The sequence below is a fragment of the Vanessa cardui genome, chromosome 16, assembly GCF_905220365.1.
Source record: "Vanessa cardui chromosome 16, ilVanCard2.1, whole genome shotgun sequence".
Classification (NCBI taxonomy): Eukaryota; Metazoa; Arthropoda; class Insecta; order Lepidoptera; family Nymphalidae; genus Vanessa; species Vanessa cardui.
Genome location: NC_061138.1, coordinates 9,066,366 through 9,087,095, shown reverse-complemented (window position 1 = coordinate 9,087,095; position 20,730 = coordinate 9,066,366). Strand labels below are relative to the sequence as shown.

Sequence of the window (20,730 nt, the reverse complement as noted above, 5' to 3'; positions counted from 1 at the left end):
ATTTATTTTATTTTATTTCTTTTTTTTATGTTTTTATATATATGGTATCGTCCGCCAAGGACGAGCATATGGGCCACCTGATGGTAAGTGGTCAGCATCACCCATAGACAATGAAGCTCCTTACATCGTCAATGCGCCATCAATCTTGGGAACTAAGATGTTATGTTCCTTGTGCCTGTAGTTAGTTTATTGTTAAACATCTAATCGATATTGTTATTAATAAATTTTCTTTAGAAAAGTAATAAATACATTTGGAGTGAAATAAATACAATAGAGTTTTGTACAACGGAGACAGGGAGATAGGTGGAGAGTGACGGTACGAGATATCGGTGTGCCGTTTGTCACCACGGCATACGAGATATTTTGTTAAGCTAAGAAGATTTCAATTTTTTTAATAGTTGTCATATACATCGCAACTTTTTAAATAGACGTTTATATCGGAGAATCATTGCGGCGCCATCTAGAATAACGCTGTGGCAACACTGAATGAATGCTGCCGCGGCTGCCAGGTTGCATAATTGTGTAAAAGCTAAATTTGTATTATTATGTGACTGGATAAATGAAAATATAAGCTGTACGAAAACTTACATAAAAGATTTTTGATAGTTTCAAACAAGAGGTCCATTTATAGTCTGTCTAGCGACTTAAATTGTAAAAATTACAAACGTCGTCTGTAAAATTTGTGGCAACCCTGGTTAACGGTTTCTGTGTATACACGATTATACATGAACATATTTATATAATTTTAAAGATCCAGCACTATAAAGCAAGGTGGGTCTACTGCTAACCTGTGTTCGGCTTGGAGTGGTCTTTGAAATCACCTACTTCTTGATCTACTATTTAATGAGTTTACTCATCTTGTCGGAACCTGATAAGAATACATTCTTACTGAGTCTGTATGTTTTCAAGTTACAGAATAAATATTTTTATAATTGTGAAATATAAATTAAATCGAAATTCAATCTGTAGATACCTATCGTTATAGATATTATGGCACTTCACGAATTATCTCTACACAGATACACATGTCTCATTTGTCAATCTAGTATAGCTTTCTGGTTTCCCTTGTAAAATATATTTTTTTTTTAACTCTCAGTTACCAAGAGAGAAAAAAGAAAAATAGGTAACACATGGAAACGAATTCAGTGAACTTATTCCAGCCAAACCTTGGTTACTTATACTATTTTTACGTGTAGTTGTTACATTTCTTGTTTTTTCCGTGACATTTGAATCACAAAATACAAGAGGCAGTTTTAAAATAAAATATTAAGGAATAAAATTGATTATTACGTTAGGTAAAAGGTAAAAAAGATGAAAAGGTAAAAGAGATTTAAATATAGAGTTAAAGATATATTTACTCATCAAAGACTGACAGCATATGTATGGAAGAAAACTAAAAGTATTATACATCTATATAATTAACTATCTAACTCTTACTATGTACAACTATATTTTAACGCGCTTACATAATTTACAACCTTTAATCTTGTCAAATTATTTATAAACAGGCTTTTACATTCGTGAATTTTTTGGTCCACTTTCCCTATTTATCATATACGTGATTAATTTAAATAATAAGTCGTCTATCCAATTGGATATTTCATCGGAAAATATAATAATGTTTGTCTTTTACTTGTAATAAAAATTTTCACATGTCTATGGTTATATATTACATATTTTCTTATAGAACCCCTTTGGGAAAACTTTCTTAGTGCTCACTTACGTTTAACGAATTCCTGTCCAAATTTAAAGAACTGATTTTGGCCTTGCGTTGTAGATACCAATAAGTCATTTTAAAATTTGATTATTATCGAATTTATATTGACTTATTTATAAGGTTACCGTTAATTTTCTTTCAAATAATATCGCATATATAGAGTTTTATTTTTTCTATAAAAATATTTAAAAAATAAACATACAACGAAAAATAGTTAAAAATGAATGTGTATTTATAGCGTTTGTTTGTATTTTAACAGATATTTGAAAATCTAAATTGTCTATAATTGTTATTGATTATGATTAAGATTATGACGATATTAATATATGTATACCAACATACATACAATCGTAAATGCTTACATATATTATTTATGTGTCATACTCATACGGAATCCTATTTTAAGTTTATCTTTACAATCGTTATGATTATAAGAGTCTTTATCAATCATATTATATTTCCTTTCCTCTATTATTATAACCATTACATTAAAGTATTCATGATTTTAAATACGTGTGAAAAATAAAACGAAAAAAAAAATACAGACGAATTGATAACCTCCTCCTTTTTGAAGTCGGTTGAAAACAGCCGAAGACACAATATCTTACAGCCAAAAAAATGTAACATAATATGTTTAATTAAAATTGTATATATATGTATTTGATTTTGCTTCTAATAATTACTGGCGTAAAAATGTAGTCACAATAAAATAAATAACAAAATTAAATATTATTGTTCTCATAATAGAGAAGATACGCTCAACTTTAAAAGCATAGTCAAGACGATTGTGAAATGGTATTTAAGAAAAAAACTCATATAATGTCATCAGTCATCCCTCAAGATTGTTTGAAAAGTAAACCTATCAACTATTTTTAGTTTTTACCTAAAAGCTTTGTCTATGGGTTATTCTTTAACCAATGATGTGACTTATTTCGAGTAACAACACAATTATGATTGAAATAAATAAATCGGTGTTTAATTAAACATCCGTCACCTAACGTTTATTAAGTAAATAGTCATATTTGATTTAATTATATTGTGTTATTGTGCCCTTAACAGTACAGAGATGAGTATCTGTTATCAAATAGATTTTATCAATTTCTTATCAATCGCATACATTCAAGGATAGATTCGATGCATCGTTTTCTATCTAGTAAACGTGAAGTTAAATTTGTAAAATAGTTGCAAAACCTAATAAAGATTATCCTGCCATATAGAAATGTATGTATCTAGGTATATATGTTTCAGTATGCATACAGTGCCGAATCTACAAATGTATATTTTGGGTGCACCTCTCTCGTGTAGACCCGGCTTCGAATATGCCATTTCCCCAACCCTTTGTAGAGATACCAAGTGTCAGTGATATTAAATACGAAAAATATTCTAGTTTCTGTACCAGCTTTCTATCCGATGAAACGGTTACGTAGTACACGAAGAAAAATAAACCCAAATACCAGCTTCAATTATACAATATTATTATATATAAGATTGATACATCCTATAAGATTAGTGGTTGTTATATTGTAAGTAAGTACATCTTATATTAGGTATCAATAATCCGATTTTCAATTAATTTTATTATTAGTGTTTGGTTCAAACACAATTTATATATATATATTTTAATTTTTTTAATAGTACAATGAGTACTGCTTTTCATTGACAATCATTTTGTAGACATAAAAGATGTCATCGCTTCTTAGTTATCACCGGTTTTTCCAACAGGTACATGAAAATTTTGATTATTTTTATGTTAGTACTTCCAGTTGGGAAAACCATTCAAGAGACAAAACCTTTTAATCATATATTTATTAATCTATAGGTACATATTCGAACATAAAATTTTAAGAGTAAAATATTTAATAATTACAAGATAAAGAATTTAAATATTAAAGAACAAATAATGTAAAAACTAATATCTCTTACTTATGATAATGTCTCTATACATCAGGGTTTTATATTAATTAAAAAAAATGTAATATGTATTAAAAAAGCTAATTATGTACCAATTAGCCTAAATATGGATTTGACTCCGAATACCTTAGGTATAATGAATTGTAAATATAATGCCAAATGCTGTTTAAATAGTAAAAAATAATTAGTAAAATTATTTTTAGAATTACGTAATTATCTTAATTAATCTGGTCATAATTTTGATTTGAATTTAAATTTGATTTCGATATTAAATCTATAAAATTCAACGAAATGAAATTCAACGGGCGGCCATGTTTGATTCTGATGTGTGCGTTTGTATATTTTTTATGTGGATTCCAATGATATTCTAATAAACAGATATGTTATACCCATACTAAACAACAGAAAAAAGTGTGCCGCGCTGGGGACCGTTTATTTTACATTTCGTTACAAGTAAAAAGGATAGCTTGATAAAAACAATAAGTAAAAGGGATAACTAGATGTATTAATTACGCTAAACGTATTACTACATAATTATGACGTATTATAACGTATTACTGACATAATTATGATGAAAACGACTTAAGGCAAAACGTTCCAATTAGGACGTTTTCTAGTCTTCACTTTTTGCGCATTAATGACATATTATCTGTTTACTAGAACATCATACACATAATATTTTCGTGGAGGAGTACGGTAAATTCAATGGAAACTTATCCACAATAAATTATATTAATAATTGATAAACCGTCTTTGCTTAGTTTTATTTTTTTTTCTTAGTAAAGCGGGTTTTCGTCCAGTATCTTAATAAAATAAAACTAAAAATAACCAACATTATATTTTGTTTATAACATTACCAGTGTAATTGCAATATTTTTGTTAAATATAATTATTATTATAAATAAAATAATTTCAAAAAGTGTACATAGTTTTTTTTTTTTTTAATATATTATGTATCATGGGCAGAAAGGGTAAAAGTGCCTAGTGAATTTGTGTGGATCGTGACGGTGTAATTTTTAAATTATTCCATTGAATGATTGAAGCAATTGCCGACCGGTGACAGACCCAGAGGTAGTTCAGTTCCAGCGGCGCAGTTAGCTGCTTGTATTAACTGTACTCTACATTTTATTTAAAATATATTTTAATACTTTCAAATATTCACGGAATTCTAAAACAGTGGTTTTGTGAATCGTTTTATTTTAAGACGTGTTGACGTTATTTATATTTACAACAGAGTGCGTGTTATATATATATTTTTTATTATATGTTAACTATTATTTTCATGTCTCATATTTTGGTGGTTTTTGGTGTGGTTTTTATGTACTAAAAAGCAGTTTTTAGTATATAAAAATAGTAACCGTTTATAATTCATAATATTTCACCGCGGAAGTATTTATCAGTAAGTAAGAAGTCACTACAAATTTATATTAATTTTACTAAAATATTTTTACTATAATTTTTAATATAAAAATATTACTCGTTTTACACGTATAAATATTCAAATACTATTTCATTTATATTTGCATATTCTAACATCGTAGTAGATTTCTTTATTATAAATTTAAATTTCTATTGTTATTATTAACACTGACAAGAATATTTTAAATCAAATCTTAATTACTTTATGTGTGTTTTAACCAATTACATACCAGATTGTCGAATATTCAAAAGAAAGTTCTTTTGAATTCGTAAGAAACTTTCTTTTTTTTTCTTTTTGACGTTAAACGTCATTAGCGTCAATGCGACTACAGGATATAGGTCAGAGATGATATGGGCAGAAATAGTACAGGTAAAGTCGCGAGAAATTGCTAATTTAAGAGGGGTCCGAGTTTAATGTCGGCAATCATACTCTGTGACGTTATTATATTCGGTAAATAAACTTTATTCGTTTGTGTAAAAATAAAGTTTGCGAAAATATATATTTCAAACGTCCCTGTGATTCACCGTGATCGTCAGATGAAAAATATATTATTAAAAAAAATAAACAACTACGAAAATACAGATACGAGTGGGAAGAACGATATGTTGCCGAATTTTGATTAAAGAATGTTTTTCTTTTTTTTTTGTTTATACAAATGTCTTAGAAAAATCGACTACTCGAATTCAAGTGGAGTGTACATCGCAATTTTTCTCACAGGTGGCATTATGGCGTCCCGATTGGCAAACTTTTGGCGCACCTCGCTAAAAAAACGACCCGTGATCACCAATACCGTAGTGTACGCAACATTCTACACTGCGGCTGAACTGTCCCAGCAAACGTTTAATAAGATCTATTCGGTAAACAACTAAATCTATAATTCCATACAGTAAAAAGTTAGATACTTTTATTCACTACGAATCATATAAATGAGTAATAAAATTTAACATTGAAACTGTACGATTCATGACCGCGTTTTAGCGTTTCGCCGTTAATATACGCAATTCCGGTTTTCTGGCGAAAAATCGACCAATCAACATCATTTGTATCAATATTACGGGGTGTTAAATGTTTAAGAAGAATATCGTATGCGTTGTATTAAAATAAATCTAAAAACTAACATCCGCGTTGCCAAGATACACATGACGGGTATATCTCTTAGACAAGTAATTATGCTAGCTGGTTGCCTCTACCAGAGAACAATGTAATGCTTTGTGGTGGTTAAATAACCGGTTCTTAGCACACATCTAAGCGTCACTGACTTAGCTTCTACCAGTTATAAATCACATACTTCGTGTTTCTGAAACTCTGATCAATTTAAAATTAACTCTCGTCTCGCATTTGGAGACTTATTGAATCGAATTTGATGAACAGTTCGGAAATTAAATTACAATATAAATCATATGAAAACCTAAATATTTGTTATTACAAATGATACTGTTACAGAACTAAATCTATTGTACGTGAGAAAAAAATATCGTAACTTATTCTAGCCTCGTGACTAAATGTCAAAAATGTCAAACAAATTTTGGCGGGATTTTTTTTTTTTTTAATTGTAATTTATCGGCATGATGAATGAAAGATTATGATAAGATTTATTTCTCTTTCTGGTGTAAAATACAAGATTTTAGATAAATCTCTATCTAAATATAATACGTATATCTACGATCAAGATAAGCTGTAATATTGATATTGAAGAAGTTACAAATCGTTTGGAAATGTTACTATTACGTAGTATTTTGTTTAAGAACACTGCACTTCTTGTTTTAAACGCAAATAGAATTACAAAAGTATCTCCTGTACTAATGTTCCTTTTTTACTTTAAATAAAAATGAATAGTAGATTTATAACTATACTACTATAAATATTCTTATTAGATAGTAGTAACTACTAAGTAGTTATAGTAAATAGTTTAGCAGAACTTTAATTAATAAAAAAAATTACCGTTGTAAGAATGTATAATTTAGACAAAAGGTAATATTTCTATTAAAATAAAAAATATACAGATTCAATTAAAAAAAACAGAAACTAAAAAAGACACTGGCAGCGGTGGGATTCGAACCCACGCCTCCGAAGAGACTGGTGCCTTAAACCAGCGCCTTAGACCGCTCGGCCACGCTACCCATGTTCCACTGAGTCGTAATAACGCATATGCTTACACAATACAGCAAATGGACTATTTTTATCATAACATTGGTAATATAATAAAATTCATTGACATATACAAACGTTAGCTCGATAAATTGAATTAATAAAATGATAAGGCAATATCAGATTAAAAAACTAAAATTGTGGAATACAATTTTCTGAATATTTTAATCAAGGTGGTATTATATAGTAAGTATATGAAAAAAGATAGCTGAAAAATAATAATTGAAAAAAAAATACCGTTCCATCGGTACTTATATCTTAAACCACACCAGTGAACAAGTGGTGACATCTCGTGGCCGTTTTGTAATCTATTCGCTTGCAATATTTTATAATTATTCAAACGATGTAATAGCAATAATAAAACACCGTGATGATAAAAGAGCTTCAAACAATAATTATGTACATATTGATGTAGCTTATATAAATATATATGATGTCTCTGTTACTATGACTGGTATCCGTATTCACTTCTTTACTAATGTATCCGTTCTATTTATAAACATATTCATTGATTTCTGTACAATTGCAGCCGGAGAAGCCGGAGATAGATTTAACTTCCGCAGGCCGTATTGCAGCCGTTGGTAGCTGCTTGTATGCACCTACCCTCTACTACTGGTAATCTAACTACTTACTAAATTAATTTAAAGACAATATGTATAAATAAAGACTATCTCTACACTCGAAATAATTGTGTTTCTTTAGTATTTTGTCTGTTTGTTTAAGTAATAATTTTCGTTTGTCGGTAGTATATTTGTAGAACAGTTGACGAGCTATGGGGATATCTGATGGTATGTGGTAACCTTCGCCCAGACACTGGCGCTCAAAAATACCTACCCCAAATAAAAATCAGTTATAAAAAAGATAAAATTAGTTTGTTAATTGAGTTTTTAGTTAAAATTGGTTATTCATCCTTTTTTAACTGTTAGATATATTTTGTCATTTATAAGGTATAAGTTTCTGGATAGAAAATTCGTCGGTACAGCCGTCAAGTCAGTTGCAACGAAGGTCGTCTCTGATCAGTTACTCATGACTCCAGTGTTGCTTGCAGCATTCTATACAAGTGAGTGTTCAATTTGACAATACAGATTGTAACGTTAATTCCTTCAATCCAAGCATTTGTTACAATCATTCTCACTGGTCCTAGTAAATCGATGTCTGTCTTTCTGTCTGCCTGTCCATCTTTCATGACCAAATTGCTGAACCGAATTTGATGAAATTTGCTCTGAAGCAAACTTGAACTCCAAGAAAGGGTATATTATTTGCCTGACACAAGACAACCTAAAATGCGAGCGAAGACGCAGGCGGCTTCTAGTAGGTAATATTTAACTTAAACTTTGAGGTAGTAACAATAACATCGATCTAAGAACATTTGCCTCGGGCACATTGTTGCGACGAACGCTGGAAGATACTATACCGCTCGTTATCTTAAAAGACGAAGAAAGACGGGGATCTTTTCTGCGTTTAATCTTATACACACAAATGTTTTGAACGGTGGCTTCGAGAATTATGAACTGATACACAACTAGCAACCCGCCCCGACTTCGCACGCGTGCAATACTGATACTAAATATACTAGAGAATTTGTTAATTTACGATATCACATAGCAAACTTCTAAAAAACCGCAACAAAATCCGTTGCGTACTTTTAAAGATTTATGCGTTCAAAGGGATATAGGGACAGAAAAAACGACTTTGCTTTATACTATGTAGAAATATCTTTCTTACTTTATACCTAATTTCATGAAAGCTAGTAAAAATATTTTTGTATTTTTATTTTTCGTTTTACACACGGAGCAAGTTTTAAATCCAATCCTTATTATAAGTACATATTTATACATTATTTGAACGACATAAAAATGTAATCTGCATAGGTACTAACCAATTTACTTCTTGTTAACAGTATTAGGAGTCCTCGAGCGAAAAGAAGACGTGTTCGAAGATCTAAGAGACAAGTACTGGAAAACGTTCATCGCAAATCAAGCCTTCTGGATTCCCGGACAGATTATAAACTTTGCGTTTATTCCATCTAATTTACGGGTCGTGTATGTAGCCTCTGCTTCTTTCATATGGATTAATGTCCTTTGTTTTATAAAGAGACAAAAAGTTGTTAAAAATGTTGAATAAGTTTTTAAGTTGAATTGATTGCACTGTACAGGTAAATTTTATTGTAACTTTATTCATTGTACTGAAAATCACTAAATGTGTTACATAATTAATATAAGATAAATATCTATATACCTACCTACAAACAACATGTATTCTATTATTATAATAATGTTTAAGATTAGGGTATAAATTATTTTTATAATGTAAGTTCGTAGTTTTGTAAGTTACGTTATAAATAAATGTAGGTAGTTTGAGTGAAATGTAATAAAAACATGAAAAATAACTGTAGATTCTTGCAGATAGTCTATACATTCCTATAGTTCATTTACTCTATCGAAAAGTTTTTTTAATGATATTGTCTCCATTTTGAATTCATTTGTAATGTTAGTTTATTATAGTCTGTCGTAGTGACAGACGCGCTCGTAAGAGCCGAGGTGGGCTGGATGATAGTAGGTCTAAACATCGGCATACAAGCATCACTGAGTTTTCAAATGCGTCGTAATTCATCTCAGCCGTGAAACTGTACCTTTACAAGTAGCACTTGCCTAGCTATGGCACATTTACAGGCTGTTATTGTACCTACTCTTCTGTTAGGTATTAAACCCGGCTAGTGGTTGGTTTTGGAAGTAATTGCTACGTAATTGTATTATTATTTTCGCTTTATAAATTACCTTTACTCAAATTTAAACAGACATAGTCAATATATTACAATGAACACATACAGTGATGGTGGTCTATTTAATAATAATAGAATAAATAATTAGTCAATTCCAAAGATTAAGTCTAAGAAAGTATTTTTATTGGAATATTTTTTTAGTAATAAATTTGTTATTTAATTTTAAAATTCATTTTTGTTTGTTGTTAATAAAAATTTTAAAGCTTTTATTCTATTTTATTTAAACAATACTATTTTCTTATACATAACATCTTACACTTAATAATGCAAAGTTAAGTGCAACATATTTATGTGTGTGTGTAATATGTGCGGGCAACTGGAGATTATAGTGGTAAGTTGGTACTCAGCACCGCTACTAGGGATTGGACGTAAGAAGTAACAACCATTCCTTATATTGTCAATATGAAACTTTGAAAGGGAAGATGTTACGTCTATCGGACCTGTGGTTAAAGTGGCTCACTCACGCTTCAAGCCGGAAAAGCCGGAAGCTGTTGGAAGCAATACTTGGTATTGTTATACTATTTACGCAAGGCGGCAGGCAGGAGCTGGATGCGAGTAGGCGGAGAAAGACCACAGTGGCGTGCACTTGGAGAGGCCTATGTCAAGCAGTGGACAAAAACGGGCTGATGATTTGTATGTATGTATGCTGTTGGCAGTTGTATATACTATGACGAATGGATGATGTCTACTCAGACGGGTTTGCACGAAGCCTTACCTGGCTAGTTTGCAATTCTGTATTGTACACTAAGAAAATTAAAATTCAGTTTTAATTATAGTAAAATTAATTATATAAATATGTATATACGAAAGACGGTCTTATCGCTACATGGGTAATCCCTACTAGACTTTGGATACTGACCTTGATTTTGATAAAAGTGTACAATTCGAGAAAAAATATAGAATAAATGTAAATATTAATTCAATCAATATAATGCTTCTATTAATAAAATAACAAAATTAAATACATAATTTTGATTATGACAACTTACAGAACTATTTAGGTCTAATATTACGCCATTTTAGCAAATTATTATACAAGAAGTTATATAAATGTAACCGTTTTGAGTAATTAGATTATGTCTATCCGTCTCAAATATTTCTAAGGTTTCCTTTTTCTTTTTACTGCAACATAGAGCTGAGACTTTAGTTGGATGTTAGAGCTCTCGTTAGAGGCAACGTTCGATTTATAAAATTAAAAATATATTTTGAGCAATGAAATATTTAAGTGAATTTTTGAATGATACAATGCCTGCTATGGACTACGGTCTTTCTGAAGATCTGGTTCTCTCGTCACAAGCTAGGACGAGTATAGAGGGTGCATATGTAACTAAAGTTGCCGGTTTCGGCGCTATCAGTGGCGTATTGGTGGCTGTTCTTATCGATTATCTTTTTCACTTTGAGGTTAGTATTTTGTATACGATTTAAGTAGTAATTGAATCGCATAATTATATTAAATTTGACAGTACGTCACAGGCGATGTATCAGTACGTGGTGATTAAATACTTAAAAAAAACTAGTAACTTAGTAGTGAATACAATAAAAGTATAAATTTTTGTTTCAGTATAAAGTGTTCAAAAAGAAAGTGAAAATGAAAATGGAAGATCGAGTTTGGCTTCACAAAATCTTTATTTTTATTATTTTAACGTTAGTTATGCCGTTCGTTTTATCGCTATTACTACTGGCTTCTTTTTATAAATTAATTTGTTCTGTCATAATTAAGAGGAAAGACAGACATTTCGCGGGATTTCTTAGTAGTTTTGACGTATTCTGGAGTTTAGAAGATGACGCGACTAAGAGTATCATAAACGTGCTCGGTATTATCGAATCCAAATCATCTCAAGATTTAGTTGACCACATCAGAGAAAAATTGCAGGACGTAATACAAAATTCAGATGCGGAGAAAATATTTTATAGAAGAAACGAAGAGTACGGATTTTACTATTGGAGAAAATGTTGCTACATAGATATCAATCAGTATGTGCGCATCGTCGATGTATCGAATAGCACCGAGCTCAATGTATCAGACTTAGAAGAAATAATGACCGAAATAGCCTATCAACCTTTACCTTTCAATGACGAGGGACTATTTCAAATATTGATAACGAATCAAAAATTAAAAAGTGATAACAAAAACGATGAATACGGTGTTATCTTTAGAATACACCATTCTGTAGGCGATGGCGTAGCTTTGATAGAATTCTTGTGTGAGTCTTTAGCGGATAGAGAAAACGAATCCAACGTATTTTGTATGCCAGATGCTTACAAATGTAACAGCAAAAAGACTCCCTCAGATTTAATGGAAATGATAATGAAACTCTGTAAAATGCCAGGATGCTTAGTGAATGGGATTTTGAGGATGCCAGATAGAACTTCCTTACATGGCCCGACGCTAAATGGCAAAAAGCTTTTTAAGTGGACAGATTCGGACGAAAAGTTATTTGAATTAGTAAAAGACATAAAGAAACATTCTGAAGATCTGAATTTTTCCGATATTTTAGCAACATCTCTGTCTTGTGGGTTACGAGATTATTTTATAAAGGTAAATCCTTAATATAAAACGTCAACGTTGTTTATTTCGTTGAGACACATATTATTTATGAATTTATAAAATAATCTTCTCTAATTTAATATCTTGTTATAGGGGATTGACCCAGCGCCTAATACGGTTTCAGTAATACTGCCGTTTAGGTTTCCACAAAAGAAAACAGGAGCTTTAAAAATGGAAAATAATTTTACTGTTAGTATATTGGATTTGCCCATTGGATCTGATATTGCAGATGTAAGGAGAAGTTTTAATGGACTGCGAGACAGCGCTGATCCTCTTGTAAGAAAGCCATAAAATATTGTGAAAGAAACGAAGTGTTGCAAATTATTTACAAATTATACTTACTTTTCCTATAACTGTGTAATATTTTTTTTGCAGACAAATTTTAATTTTTTAAAGATTTGCAGTATTTTGCCAAAGGAAATACTTTTTAATATATTTAACAGCAACCAAGCCACGATGGTGTTCAGTAACATGCCTGGACCCAAAGTTTTAAGCATTTGTGGTGGATTGATGAAGTCTTTGGTCTTTTTCATTCCAAATAAAGGAAATACAGGTTTGTAAATATCTTCATAAATATCATTGTTACATACTTCGTTAAATAAACAATTATATCCATCCGAAAGATTCATATTCATGCGCAAAAACGGCTTTCAGCTAACAAGTTGGACCATTTGCGAATTTTAAACCGTACACTGAAATCAACATCACTCTTCATGGTTTTTAATTTCACTCAGCAAAATTCATGATTTTTATAAATGGAACTTAGGGTTTAAAAAGTCACCGTAAATAAATATATTACCTTTCCTCATTTTCAGGTCTAGGTATAACCGCTCTGTGTTATAACGGAGTGCTCAGATTTGGAGCGATGGCCGACTCAGCCCTAGTGTCCAGTTCAGATGAACTGGCTATAATATTGGATGGAATGGTCAGAGAAATAAAACGGTTGCATAAAGAATGTGTTAGTTAATCGCAGCAGACTTAAATTGCCTTAATTCTGACTTCTCAGTAAAAGGTGAGCTAATTACGTAATTTTTCATTAAATGGATTAGCGTAATTAGATTCATTTCAACCGAAGATGATTAACTACAAGCCATTCACTAAATATTTACGAATAAATAGTAGGCAATATGAAAGTCATCAACGTTTAATTTTTTTTCTTTTTTAAGATATGGAGAAGATCAAAACAGCTCAAGATAGATAGTGGAGTGCACAATCACGATCTTATCCCATTTGGTCTAAGCGAAGATTTATGTACATATACGCATATATTTTTTAATATAGAGTTAAAAAAAGAAATTGTTATTTTATTGCAACTATTACTTTTTTATTGTCTACCAACATTTCAATTAATATAAAATAGTAGGTAATATACGTCTTATTTCTTCACAATATGATATAGGCGCTCTTTAACCTGGAATGGAATTATTACTATGGGCAAAATGGTGTAATTAATAAATAAAAAAGTTACGTTAAGTGTTTTGGGCATTGGTTGCACGACTGTTAAAATACAGGTTCGTACCTTTATTTTGAACATTACCTTGAAACATAGTCCGCATCATAGCTTCTCATTTAACTCGAGACACGCGCGCTCTGCCGTCAAGAGTATGGTGCGTATTGCTTTCTTCAGACGCTCTATCTTACCTTCGTACCAGACTTTCTAAATTCGTTAAAGTATATAAAAATATACCATTACCACAAAATTACACTTTAAATAAGACTTCTCTTATATTAACGTTTACCTGAATTAATTTTCTGTGTTTAAGCGTTAAGTATTTGTTTCCAACTGTTAGAATTATTTTGTTCGCACTAGTAATTTCTTCATGAGCATCGTTTATTCGTTTACGAAGTTTCAGCACTTCGTTGTCGTGGGTGTTGAGTGAAGTACAACCTTCGTTGTAGGCTTGTAACAGTGCATTGTAACGTTTAGTTAATTCTTCATACCTAATAGGCAAGGCATAAATATTATCTGTACATGAATGTGAATCTCTGTATGTTTTGACAGTATTCTTGTACTTAATTCAAGACTACAAACGGTATACGGACTCTAATGAAATTAAATTTGACAAGTTGTTTTTGGAATTAATTTTTTTTTGTTTATTCATTACGAAAATAATACATTCTAATTTATGTATTTATAAACAAGAAGTAGTATTCTGCAAATGTAAGACAACTGTCCAAAGACTGTCCTTTTTTTAAAAAGGTAACGCTTCAAGCGTTCCCCTTGCGAATTGTTATCACACATGTGGCAAAATTTTCTCATGATGTTTCTTTTTACCGCCATTTAAAAGATGAAAAACAATCTCAAATTAAACATGAAAATGAAATCGTATTAGAACCCGCGGATTCCGGTGTCCACGTGTTCAACTCGTTGGACCAAATTATTAGTTAATACCAATGATATTCTAATAAACAGATATATTATATCCATACTAAACAACAGAAAAAAGTGTGCCGCGCCGGAGACCGTTTATTTTAGTTTATTTTTACATTTTGTTAAAAGTAAAAAGGATAGCTTGATAAAAACAATAAGTAAAAGGGATAACTAGATGTTTTAATTACGCAAAATGTATTACTACGCAATGACGATGTATTATAACGTATTACTACGTAAAACAACTAAAGGCAAACGTCCCAATTAGGACGTTTTCTAGTCTTCACTTTTTGCGCGTTAATAACATATCTGTTTACTACAACATCATTGGTTAATACTATACATAATATAACATTCAGATATATTGTAAATACTAACTATAATAGGTATATATAATACTAACTATAATACTAAACTAAATAGGGTATCCTATTTAGTTCAGCAGCAAGTCAGTGAATAGCGTTAGCGAGGTTCATTTCTCAGTAGACATTCCATTCAATTTAATTACTTACTGGTATTGAAGACATACTATGCTCATGGTCGACCAAGATTCCGTTACATTGTAAATACTTCTGGGTGACTTTAGGCAATCTAGAAAATTTATCATAAGAAAGCTTATCATTAGAGAGAACGTAAAAAATATTTACTACTTAATCTTTATTATATTAATACCTAAGTTTGAATTTTTTGAGTCTTTTGTAGTAGAATCGTCGGTTTTCCAGATATCTTTATGATGAGAATGCTTATGGGACATTCTACATTGTAATAACTTATCCTCGTACTTATTTGATTTTTTGAACGAATTTTCAAGAGCGTTTAATAAGGTCAGAGTATTTTTGATTCCTTTTACAAAGGTTTTTCGCTCATGTGGACTTTGCTGGAACAATATTACGTAGGTACACACTACTACTAAAAATATAACTAATTAAAAAAAGCGCAAAGACAAGTATAAAAGTAAAAATAAAATTTAAGAACAAGTATATTTTTTACTTTCATAGCCTTTTTTGAGATACTTTTATTTTAGAAACTATAGAAAGTGGAAACATATTTAAATATTTCAATAATATACCGTCGTTTTATTGATTTCGACATATTCAAAATTATCAGATGCAAACAGCTTGTTATGAAAGTCAATTGCTTGCATTTGGGTACAAATGCCAACTTATAAAGTATTGCGTAATATATTTTTTGCACTTTATACAACTTGATTCTTCCGTAAGTTTTCTTCGGGTTTGACGATCAGCCGTCAAAATAATTTAATATTCTTCTTAATTTAACATCGATTAGTTTATCAGTGGCCTGACTGCAATGATCATATGCTTAATGCGTTTAAGAGCTCGACAGGAATGAATGAATATCGAAAAATCGACATTGACAACATCGATGTATTTTTAATTTTTTTTTTTTTACAATTATGACCATCGCTCTTTTCAGTGGTCTGTAATTTTTTTATTTAAATGTAAAAACATAAGGATAATAGAAAATATATTTAAAAAAAAAAACATCATAAACTTTGTCAGGTGGTTTATTCAACTACAACAAAAAGCATAACTTTAATTAACTAAATCAGTCTAAAAATATTCTACCTCGAGCTATATCACTACTCAAATATTCAATCTAAAAGGATCAAAACTCCTCCTACTTCGGTGCTTTTGTTCATTTTTCAACATTATCGTACGAAAAATATTTTGAACAATTACACGTGCTCTGTCTTTAAAATATTGCTAAAATCTCTATAATTTATATACTTAAATTCGATCTGTATTATTATTTCATATCGTAATTAGGAAACGAATCATTTTGTGTTAAAAATTTGACAGTAAATAAACATCTAATTTGTTTTTGGCTTACTCATAAATAAAAGCGATCAGCGAACTAGTGGAAATATATTTTAACGACCATTGATCATTTTTATATAAAAAATCCATTTGATAAAAAAAAAACAAAAACAATGAATAAAACCAATATTCCAAAGATTCATATAAAATTATCCGATCAAAATGGAAGACACACTCGCTTCAAGCACTAGAAGCTCTAAACATAACAATTAAAACATGGCATTTCAACCATATCAACAATTTTATTTATTGTATAAAGCTAAAACGCATGATCAACATACTGATTTCTTAACAAGGGTAAATATTTTATACAAAAAATGTGATGAGATGTATGTATTGCAGAAAGTTTACAAGCCCAGCATGATAAAAAATAAATTACTGTCGTAAAAATTATTACTATTAAGTAATAAATAGTACATTTAAGTTATTAGCTTGTTTCATACACATATACATTTATATATTGCTACTTTTGCAAATAGAATTTAAATAAAATTGTAGTTTTATCAAGATTGAAGTATACAGATAATTTCATACCTTTTTGTGCATCTATACAAAACAAGTTGTAAAAAAATATAACAAAACATTTTGTACAATGCATTATAAAGTACATTCATATGAAAGAATCAATAATTATTCATATTATGAATTGCATTTGCATTTAAAGTATTTTAATTGTGCAGGAATGCATGTTCATTGCTGATAGGGTTATAACAGACATATTACAAGGAAATATTCTAATAGTTTACACAGTGTAGTTTACGTTTTAATGTATTTAGGCACTTTATAGTGTTAGCATCATTAACAATAACATTTATAACAACTTTTAATCCTATCTGTACTTTACTGCAAATGCAGTACATAAATATTTTAGTAAATCATAATATAATATGATTGGTGTTATTGATATCTTCACTTTACTTGAAACGGGAGAAATATTTCATAATGGCACTTACATATTTAATATTTCAATAGATTTGGCAAAAGCAAGCATTTTAAAATGTTTAAAAAATCTTTGGTATATATTTCATACTATTCGGAAATTTGTTAAAATTGAACATCATATAAAGGAAAAAAATAACATTCATTCAACATAACAAACAATCTTAAAGAATATTGGTTCAAACAACATTGCAAGCCAGTTGCAACAATAATTGAGCTCTGGAAAGATTTACTTAAGATATAAAATAAGGTGTTATCTACTGAGATCCACAATCAACTGTAGATTACTAAACTTATGGATTACAGATTAGAGTGGGTACAATAAAGCGGAAACCATGTATAAACATACACATGTATCATAGACATCAATCTATACTATGACACCTTACTTCAAAACCGTAAATCCCTGTAAGATTTATCAGAATCATTTCAAACAGACTAATATGACAATGAGGAGATAAGATGACATATACTGCATGAAAAATTGCATCACAAAAATAGTTTGCATTAAATATTATGTAAACATTTATAAAATTTAGTAAACTGCAATTGATTGTGACTTACGCTATCGAAAAATTTCATGTTCCCATTTTATTTCTACGGACCTTCGAGGCTCAGAGGGAGTTTGTGATGTTTTGGAACAGTCTTTTTCCCCACCATGTCTCAAGATCGAATGGCTTAAAGTCATGTAACACAGGACTGGGGTTGTCATCTTGATAATACAGATTTGAGGGAGGTGTAGGCGAGGAGCTGCCTGATCCTGTAAATTATAATACATAATGTAAAATACACATGTACGAATTAACAAAGCCTTATAATAAGATTAATTAATCTAATCTGCTTTTAAACATAATACCACTTATGTGGTTTGTATTCTTACATGACGGAATATAGTGACAGACCAATGCTGACTTAATTTAGTGCTTGGTCTATGAAATATTTTAATTTAATTGATGATTTTTAATAAAAGATATACACAAATTATGAGTAGCAAATGACTCTTAAACATAATGAAAATGTGTGTTCTTTTAATTATAAGAAACCACAGCTTGAATAATCAAGTTAGACTAAGTTATTACAAGATTAATTTGGTAAGGCATTATTTAAATTTACATAGAACAGAGTTGATATCTATTTCTAATAGTTTTATATATAAATATATATGATAACATGTTATGCCTGCAGAGCCTTGAAAAAGCAGTGTGGTGTCCTAGATGCGAATTAAATGAAGTAATATAAAAAAGCTGTAGGTAATTTTGCATACTCATAGTATGTACATTCAGATGAATTTATTTTAACAAATCTCTGCGATTGAAAACTATTTAGAAAAGGAAAAACTAGACACAATGTAAGCAAGTAAAGATATTGATCTCTTTACAAATGCGCACTCCTCCATTGTTAAATGATTCAATATGCATTAGTATTCAAGAGCGATGCTTGTGCTCATAAGATTCCTATTACAGTGAAATAATCTAATTTTGCTCCTAACAGTGGAGACAGCAAAACAAAGAATCAATATAAATATTTATGATAAGATTATTTTAGTAAATATAAATAAATTTAACATGGAGGCCTTTCTAATTGTAAAATAGCAGTAATATTTACTAAGTTATAAATAACTTACCAATGGTACTTGTTGGCGTGGTCGGCTCACTGTCTCCATTTGCTGTTTGTGTCCAAGCTAGGAAGATTGAATAAATAAAATTGAAATATTTGATTGACACACCAAGTTTTATATATTTTATATTTTTTGCTTTAAAGATATTAACATTTTAGGTATAAACCTTGAGTTGTTTTTATATTGATTTAAACCAGTTTGAATGTCATACAATCTCCAGACTGAATATAATAATATTTAAATAGATTTCGACTTAGGTTTATTTATAAAAAATAAATGTCATATATTATAGGATATAAATTTAGATTTAATTTACTATAAGAGTGTTAAGTTTATACTATTAGTGGGTCTAAGCATAATGATATTAAAATTATTGTGCAACTTACTTTCACTAATATATCTTATGATTTCTTCATGCTGTGGGGTAATCACATGATGCTGTATTCTTTGGTGCACAGTTTTTTTGCCATTGGAATGAAAAACTGGTTTGGGCATGCTGAAATGTGAGGAAAAATATGAAATTAAATAAAAGTCAAATAACTGCCTTAAGTATAAAAAATAAGAATTTCACATATAAACTAAGTTCATGTATTTGCGAATAAAGTTTGAAGTGCATTTTGTGTAATATTTAAGAGGATTTAAGCGGTATCGACCTCCGGCCGGAGGTTATGTAAAATCAGTGATGAAATTTATTAGTTTGTCCCTTGTTGCATCATGGAACTTAAATTAAATTACCTTATGATTTCTCCATTGTCAGAGTCTGAAGATTTTCTATTATAGTCTTTACGGCTGTCTAATCTTTCTAAATTTTGTGTGAGACCTGCAAATCAAAATATTCAAGTCTTATGACCACTTCAGGTTACATTAGCTCAAATTAAATTATATGTATAAAACTTTGTCAAGTTACCTCTTCGTGTTTTCGCGACAATCTTGCTGGGTCCTTTAGAGACTGTATACATTTTAAATTTTTAAACACGATTAAAATATAACTAAAATTCACGCCTGTACTGTATTGAAACCAAATTGAAGTACAACTTAGTGTTGCCAGTAGTAACAAACATAATTTATTGGCAATGCAGTGTTATATCTTGACATGTGACATCAATTAAGTGTTGTCATATGTAAGTATTTTACGTCTATGAGAAGTAGAAGGTTTTTTTTTTTAAATGGGCATGAATTGCACGATATGATAGCTTAAAAAAACAGAGTTTTAAAGAGTCATCGAGCCATACATGAGAAACTGTGAGACGCAAGTCAGATGCTAAGAGTCATTCAAGGGCTTGCAATATGCACTTAAATAAATAATGATCGAAGTAAAATATATTTTATTTGAGTATTCTCTTTAGTACTTTCTGATTTTGTAGTAAATATTTAAATATAGTTTTAATATAGTTTGGTCTTTACTTTAATATTTTACTTATTTATAAACTTGTAGTAT

At 30.0% G+C, this 20,730-nt stretch overlaps 3 protein-coding genes and 1 non-coding gene across 5 annotated transcripts; 2 read left to right on the top strand and 2 right to left on the bottom strand.

The window, feature by feature from the left end:
* The first annotated feature begins 4,680 nt into the window (after positions 1–4,680).
* On the top strand, positions 4,681–9,378 carry LOC124536221 (mpv17-like protein). 2 transcript variants are annotated; one of them, XM_047112712.1, is made up of 5 exons: positions 4,681–4,699; positions 5,766–5,905; positions 7,726–7,811; positions 8,144–8,256; positions 9,097–9,378. In XM_047112712.1, the coding sequence occupies exons 2-5, from the start codon at positions 5,774–5,776 to the stop codon at positions 9,318–9,320; spliced, it is 555 nt and encodes a 184-aa protein (XP_046968668.1). In that variant the 5' UTR covers positions 4,681–4,699; positions 5,766–5,773; the 3' UTR covers positions 9,321–9,378. The 2 variants fall into 2 exon arrangements, with proteins under 2 accessions (XP_046968668.1, XP_046968667.1); XM_047112711.1 differs by lacking the exon at positions 4,681–4,699 and adding an exon at positions 4,709–5,027.
* Positions 7,087–7,168, bottom strand: Trnal-aag. Its single transcript has one exon. It is a non-coding gene; the product is annotated as a tRNA-Leu (tRNA).
* A 1,727-nt stretch (positions 9,379–11,105) lies between the features above and the next one.
* On the top strand, positions 11,106–13,812 carry LOC124536249. Its single transcript, XM_047112755.1, has 6 exons — positions 11,106–11,379; positions 11,540–12,517; positions 12,620–12,802; positions 12,902–13,079; positions 13,342–13,538; positions 13,693–13,812. The coding sequence occupies exons 1-5, from the start codon at positions 11,191–11,193 to the stop codon at positions 13,491–13,493; spliced, it is 1,680 nt and encodes a 559-aa protein (XP_046968711.1). The 5' UTR covers positions 11,106–11,190; the 3' UTR covers positions 13,494–13,538; positions 13,693–13,812.
* Positions 13,813–16,406: 2,594 nt separating this feature from the next.
* On the bottom strand, positions 16,407–20,360 carry LOC124536278 (MAPK regulated corepressor interacting protein 2). The gene is made up of 5 exons (XM_047112789.1): positions 20,200–20,360; positions 20,028–20,112; positions 19,679–19,788; positions 19,299–19,355; positions 16,407–18,434 (listed from the first exon to the last, which is right to left on the bottom strand). The coding sequence occupies exons 1-5, from the start codon at positions 20,249–20,251 to the stop codon at positions 18,289–18,291; spliced, it is 450 nt and encodes a 149-aa protein (XP_046968745.1). The 5' UTR covers positions 20,252–20,360; the 3' UTR covers positions 16,407–18,288.
* Positions 20,361–20,730: the final 370 nt, after the last annotated feature.